Source organism: Cupressus sempervirens, chromosome 3, assembly GCF_028749045.1.
Source record: "Cupressus sempervirens isolate cs-2001-9-10 chromosome 3, ASM2874904v1, whole genome shotgun sequence".
NCBI lineage: Eukaryota > Viridiplantae > Streptophyta > Pinopsida > Cupressales > Cupressaceae > Cupressus > Cupressus sempervirens.
The window spans coordinates 454,006,568-454,014,352 of record NC_143120.1 but is presented as its reverse complement, the minus strand read 5'-3'; the positions used below and the strand labels follow the sequence as shown (position 1 = coordinate 454,014,352).

Here is a 7,785-nt window from a genome sequence, read left to right as displayed (position 1 = left end):
CTTAAAGACTTCTAGGTAAAATACACTAGAGTGGTAAAAAGTTTCTAATATAAATAATAAATCTTAATTCATTTTCTACTTTTAGTTTGTGAATGATAATTTGTAATGGGTAATATTTTTGTTTTAAATATATTTTAATTTGAATTTTTTTTTAAATGAAAGTTTTCTTTTTGATATTGATCTTCTTTTTGTCCTCCTAAACTTAACGTTATGACATGTTTTACATTTTTATTCTATTTTATGTAACTAATGAATACTATTGCATGAAAGCAATCTAGAACTAACAAAAGAAATTTTATTTAAGCAAAGGTGATTTAGGCAACAAGATAAAATAAATGAGTTGTTTATAACATCCAATAGTGTAAATTTATGGATGAATTTGTAGTATGTAAAAATTTAGACTATATACTTCTAGACTAGGGTAAAGGCTAATAGATGAAAATTACCTATAAGAGGGAAGGAAAAGAATGTAAACCTATTACCAATAAAAAAAATAAAGTTTACAAAAATATAATATAGCAAGACAATTCAAATATTGAAGGCAATAATATAAACTATTAGTATTGAAAAAACTATTAAAAAATAATAATATATTATCACTTTATTATAAATAGTTTTTAATTATTTATATTTATTTTGAACAAAAGAAATGACAAAACATTTAGGCAAGAGCCACAGAATAGTAAATTGTGAGTCTTATGTGAGAGTTGTTAGGTTAGTACAAGTTAATGGCGAGACAAAATCATTATTGTGAAACTAACAAATTTAGAATATTGTAAGGAAATGTATAATTTGATTTTGTTTTCAATGGATAATATTGTAAATAAATTTATAATTTTATTTCATTTTCAATAGATTTTTACCCTAAAACTAGCTTTTTATAATGATTATATATCTTTAAATAAATCTTTCAAATACACTCTTACATAGTGCTCTAAATAGATGATAGTTTTTAGATCCAAGAATTATATTTTATAAATGTAAAATTTTGTATTTTAAAATTAAATAACAAATAATTAGTTTACAATTTTTGAAAATTTTAATAAATTATAAATAAGTTACAATAACAAATTTTTAGAAATCTTATTAATTTAATAAATAAAATTATAGATTGACATATATATTAATCAATTAAATCATGTTTGTTGAAACCAATATATGCTCTAAATATTACATTAGTTTACAAATATATAATACTCAATAAATTGATATAAGAATACTAAACCACTCATTTATTAAATTACTTTTTGTTATCTAGAAGTTTCTAAACCATTGCTCCCAATGCACGAAAAAGTAAAAGCCCATATTAGACATGTAATAAGGCCCAAGTCTCACTTGCTGTACACTCCTTGAACAGAATAAAGTCGCATTGAAAGGTTTCATACTCGAGCAAATACCATTTAGAATAATTTGATCACAAAACTGGCTGAAAACGATGAGTATGCAATTGAAATAATGATCATCAAATGGTAGAGAATCTGGAGCTACAAAGGCACCACAGAGCAGCCCATATACATGGAGACGACAGGAGATCAATCTGAGGTGAAAAGAAAGAGGCCTTTGTGCATTCTCGATGCCTCTCTCTCCATTAAACCATCCACCATTTTCGATTATCGACATGTGATGGAGGACCAATTGGAAGAATGTGACATACTTGTCGATGCCAATCATGCACAAGGTTGTAGAATGGAGAGCGAATGAATTTGTCGTGGATAGCTAGGAAAAGTGGAGTAGGTTTCAATATTGTAGGCCCACGAAAGTCAACAATCCAAGATCACATAGTTTTTGAAATTCACCGCGACCGCCTGTCTCGCTTGCTCCTCCACGTCCTACTCTGAGACCAAGTGGAGAATGACAATCTCATAGCTTGGTTGACTGGGTCCCTGTTTTAGAAACTCTTGATTGGGCATTAGGGTTTGTAAACATAGCTAAGATGGTTTATGAGGTACTATATTTCCTCTAGCAACAAATCATCTCTAATCATCTATTTTTCGATGTACCGAGATTAATCCACATCCTACAAGAAACACTTCAAAGCCTGATCTGGACAAACGCAGATAAGCAAGGAACCCTTTGTTTGCGAAGACAACATCAGGACAAGGAACCCATTAGCACCTGTGCATCTTCCACAAAGAGTCCTAGAGTCATAGTTTAGAAAACAGAAGAAGTTTCTAGAATGAAGCTAGAACATTCTCTAGATCTAATTCTATAATTTTTTTATTAAAAAATTAGCTTTACCCCTAGCAAAATTGTTGTTACCCAATTAGAAAATAAGAATTAGTGAGTAAAAATAAAATTAAAAATAAGCTATTTTTTAAACTTTAAAAGTTGGCTAATATTGGTCATAAAAATTATTTGTGCCCCTCAACTGAAAACATTAGTTCCAAGCAGGGACTAACAAGCTTCCAATGTTTGTCAATTCTATTTATTCCTTAGTGTTTATGACAATAAGGATACAATTTTAAAATAGTTGCTTGCCATATTTTTGATAGTTTGGCTAATATTATTTGAAACTCCTTGACCTGTAAAAAAAAATTTAGCAAATGTTAACCCTTTAGGTTGGCAAGATACACTGCTCTGATACCACTGTAATATCCCTAACTAGATATTTCCCCCGAATCTCAAAACTAATTTCAAGAAAAAATTAAACAAAAAAATTCATGCAATATATTTCCAATTTCACCAGCAAAATCTCATTAAATATCCAAATAAGAAGTCTCAACATGTTATTGCAATAAATCTCCACTAGAAATACATTTTCAGAAATAATATTTCATTGAAGTTCTTCAGCAAAACGACCAAGAAATTCAATCATAGTTATAGAAAACAATGCTGAGATGAGCTCCTCCTTTCTTTTAAGCACAACCTCGTGACTATTCACATTCCCTCTTCTATCTCTTAATTTCCGTTTTAAAATAATATATTTTCTCACTAAGGAAATAAAGTGCCCATAATAATAAAGTGACATTTAGTAATATGAATTATTTTATAAAGTCACTTTATTAAAAAGTCATTTAAATCTCCAGCCATTAAAATCAATGATCGGTTGGACTTGGATAAGCATGTGTGACAATGATAACTTGAAGGAAAGGTCTCCACAAAACGCTCTTAGTTCAACACTGAAGTGCCAAGAATACATAGCCTAATAACTTTCTAAAAATAGGAAGTGTCTGGAAACCCCACTAAAACAACCCCGATTGGCCAACAACTGAAACTGGCTAAGCCAAAAACTGAACTGATCCAAAGAGTATTTAGTTAGCCCATAGGACCAAGGCAAAATGGGGTTACGACGCAAAAAATTTCACTGACCTGGAAAAGGGGGCATGACCTAGGGGAACTAAGGGTCTCAATTTAGAGATGGTAGCACAGGACAAGGGGCAGGGAGTGTTGTATACTATACATATAGAACTTGAAATACTTGAACATAGCAAAATTGCAGCACAAATAAGAACAATTGAACATTCAACATAATACATATCCAATAGTAACATTCAAAAATCAAAATTCAAATAGAAATTCAAGTACCCGTCCTGACGAGGGTGTGGTTGCAAAATGGCAGAGGTGGGGGTACTTGGGTACTCCGAGTACCCAATGGGGGGACGTCTTGGGGATGGATACTTCAAGAATTGTATTTTTTATTTTATTTATTTATTTTCTTTTGGGGAGGGAGTGGTTTTGGGGGGTGGGGTTTGGAATGAGTACCCAGGTTTCACTAGTTCAAACCATCTACAGACCAGAAGCAAGACCACCTAAACTATCTACCATGTTAAGTGTAGAAAGTCCTACCAGCACCAGTGTATATCATTAGTGGTGATATGAGGCTCGCCTAAATTATCAAATCCAACAAAGTTGGTTAAAAAATATCAGTACTCCAGGATTCATGCATTCAAATACTGGATACTGAACATCTCTTTGCAGATAACTCTACAGTAACAATGATTGCAAGCATGGCTACTGCTCAATAGAAAATCACATTATTCTAAGAATCGGAAAGAAAAAGATGATATCATTATTGTCATCCAATGGTGGTTTAAAATGGTAGGTGACAGCTATCAGATCCACTTAGCACCAATTATTGACTTTACAAGAGGAACCATACCAATCAAGGCTATGTGGAGGTGTTGAGAACTGCTAGCACGTATACAAACTTGCCCAGAACCCCCAGAGTTCAGTTTTGCTTCTGTGAGCATCATTAAATTCCGTCCCAAAGAAAACTGTGACTGCATATTGCCACCTATAGCTAGATTTCCTTGCCAGTCTATTATAGATAAACTCAATTTTGTAGTATTCTGGCCAACTGGAAAGTCCTTATCTCTCAATGTACCTTCTAAGCCTAATCCACATGCCACATCTCCAGAACCCATCATAGCACAGCCATTCAGAACAAATTTCCACCTTTTTCCTATCATTACTCTATCTTCAAGCTGCAAGCCTGCTGCTAATATTTCTTGTAAAAGGGCCAAAGCAAAACCACCTGAGATCTTATTCCCCCTAAAATTGCTTAAGTTAGTCTTTGTATGCAAAGTATAAGTTTGATTCTTTCCCACTGTTTGAACATCTAATCCAGCTAAAGTAACTTTTCCATATCCATGCTTCAGAGATCCAACACAATCCAATTGAATATTACTCTCCAGCTTATCCTTGAGAATTTGACCTGAAATAGAGGCTGCATTAACTTTTCCAATAACAAACGTCTTCTCTGCATTGACTCCTTCATACCCACAATCATGATCCCAACCATTTGGGTTGAGAACAGGCCTTACAAGCCACTGATCAGGCGTATCAAGATAGCGATACCTGTAAGTAGGATTATCAGATTGAAAGGATGGTGGCAATGGTATGTCTTGTATAGCTACAGCCACTGCCCCTCTACTACTTTCCTCCTCTGTTTCATCCAGTTCATCTTTGTTAGATTGTGGTTCACTTTTTTTAGCTTTTAGCCTTCTTAGCTCCTCTTTCCACTGTCGTTTCTGGAATAACTTCTCACGATGCTCAAGCTCATTAAAGTAAAACCTTCTTTGATCTTTGCTAAGGTTACTCAGCTCAGATTTTGACAGTGGCTTAAAAGGAGGAAGTTTATCATAGTCATCCTCACCTTCTAAGTCAAATAAATCATCTATGTCCTCATACAGTTCACCTCCAGCACCACCTTGCTCATATGGTATATGTGGTTGTGGTCGTGATTGCAGAAGAGACAACAGCAGATTAGGCAACCTCGGGGCACTTGAGTTGATGCCAAATTGCCTTCCTGGGATGCTGTCTTTCAGCTTCAAAATTGCATTTGCTTCACTTAAAACCTTGGATGCAAAACATAATAGCAACAAATGAGCCTTCCATACTTCCTCACTATGTATAATATTCTTGTTGATTCCATTACCATGAGACGATAGACAATTCTCGACTAATGATACAGGAAGAGTGAGCCTCTTATCACCAGCTGCTTGTCGCATTAAGTGTTGTAAGGGATGACAACGATGAGCCACAAACATATCGTAGCTTAGAGGAGCTCCATCTGTCCCATCTGGGGAATCTGAAGAAGAATGAGTGAGCACCAAAATGGCATTGAACCAGATGGCAGCTCCAAAAGTCTCTGTGATTATTTTGAGTAGCAGAAAATCACCATAGTCATCATTTTGCATATCTAGACGATCCAGATAAAGTACAATATCTGGAGGGTACTTCCTTATAAATTTTTTAACTGATGACATGATCACCTTATTTTTGTGATAATCGGCAGAAGACGGCATCAGACCAGGAGTGTCAATTATCCTTATTTTGATTCCATATATGGTTCCAACTATCTCTTTGACCTTCTTTGTAACAGGTTGGAAAGCATCTGTTTCTACTTTAAATTCATTAAATATAGAATTAATTGTAGCACTCTTACCTACACCTGTTTTTCCTAATACCAGAATGGTACATGTAAAGTCCAAATCTTCCTGGCCAGCAGCTTCCTGCTGCTCTGCTATTGCACTAGCTCTGTCATAACCACATGGAAAACCATCCCTAGCCATCTTTCTAGGCCCTCCAATCTGCTCTGCCAACCCCAACCGATACATAACCTGGTCAACCACCGCATTACGAGGAGTCTGACCTAGCCTGTGCACAATGCGCAAAAAATTTATTCGAATGGTCTGGATTTTCCCTTGTGTCTCTTCCTTTCTGTCATCAATGCATACTTTAAACTGGCTATCTTCACTTGTTGGAGATGCCAACGATGAAGTGTGCCCATTTTCTGTGGGAGGTTGCAGAGGACCAAAACCAGAATCTAGATTTATAACAGAAGATTCTGCACTGGAAGAATGTGTTGAGATAGATATCCCTGCATTATTAGTGTCAGGTGTTAACAAAATTTCTATTGGTAAAAATAAAAGGAAAGTCATGCAAACAGCCCAAGTCTCAAATAATTAATTATTCCATAAATACACGCTTAGTCCACTTCATTGTTTTGTTTTGTTTTTTAAAAACTAATTTTGCCTTCATCTATATTGTGCACTAAGCACTCATTACAGTTATAGTCATGAAGCATAGTGCACACAATTATAAGTAATCTGTTTATTGTTTGAAATGCAAATAAAATGACTAAATCAATTGAAGTAGTCCTACCTGTAAGGTACATACTACCACTTGTTAAACCTCTATAGTTAATTTGTCAGCAATAACTTCTAGTTACTAGCCCTTCACAACAATTCTTCACATGTTCAAGTATCATGTTTTGGGGATCAATTCTTATGTTCTACTTGTTAACCTTCCATTTGACATATATCCAGTTTAAATTGTGGCACCAAGTAATTCAACCACATTTGCACATGTTATGTGTGGATGACAGAGTTAGAGGACAAATATATAACAGTTACATGCAAATTTAGCTTATAAAGCAGAGGAATAAAACACGCAGAAAGAAAATAAGAAGACACGGATTTAACGTACCAGAAGTCCAATATTAGTATCAAGTGAATCAAATTGATTACAATCTGCAATCCCTTGCAAGGTGCAACTCAATACCACCACAAGAAGCTACCAAATTCTCATATAAAAAACCCTATCCCTAAGCCATTTTAACAAGACTTATGTTGGTTGCAAAAATAGGGATAGAATATGTTGACCAATGGAAAAATAACACCCAACACCTTTGTACGATAATCAACTTGCTTTTGGGACCCACAAGGGGTGCTGCCTCCAATGCTGGCAAAACTAGGGAAAAAGAAACCTCCAAGTCTGATTAGCAACAATCTCCCACTTAGAGACTGATCAGACTCCACAACAATAGCGAGGATGCATCTCCACCCCTTAGAGACCAATCCCCATCATATCAAATTACCAATAATATGACAGGTTTGGCATAAGGTAATATCTTCCTGTACAGTCGATGTAGCATAATACAAATCACTGCCTTGTATCTATAAATTGATACTTATCAAGAGGCTTCTTAATTGATTTCTTTTTTCTTTCTTTTATTTGTGTATGCCTTAGGCAGCCACTCAATCAGCGTTGTTATTCTTAGATCATAGCTAATATAGATTTATATATATGCATCTTCATGAATGACTGATATGTTCAAGGTGACTGGATACTTTCATGATGGTAGCTATTGTTGTCTTACCATGTCTCTTTGTTTAGGACACTATTATATTATAATGTATTTTTAAATTTAAACTTTATAATAATTATTATTATTATTACTATTTTATTAAATCCTATTTCAGCAGGGGATAGTACACCCAAAAATGCTTTAGGGCACAATAATAATTAACGATGGTGGAAGGTGATAAGAGTATTGATCAC

At 34.5% G+C, this 7,785-nt stretch overlaps 1 protein-coding gene across 1 annotated transcript in view; it reads right to left on the bottom strand.

The window, feature by feature from the left end:
- Positions 1-3,827: 3,827 nt before the first annotated feature.
- The window catches only part of LOC149567035 (translocase of chloroplast 108, chloroplastic-like), a 48,017-nt gene continuing 44,059 nt past the window's right edge, over positions 3,828-7,785 (bottom strand). Inside the window, exon 2 of the mRNA XM_089820262.1 lies at positions 3,828-6,322. Coding sequence (XP_089676388.1) covers positions 4,053-6,322 — 2,270 coding nt within the window. The 3' untranslated portion in view covers positions 3,828-4,052. The remainder of the gene's footprint in view (positions 6,323-7,785) is intronic.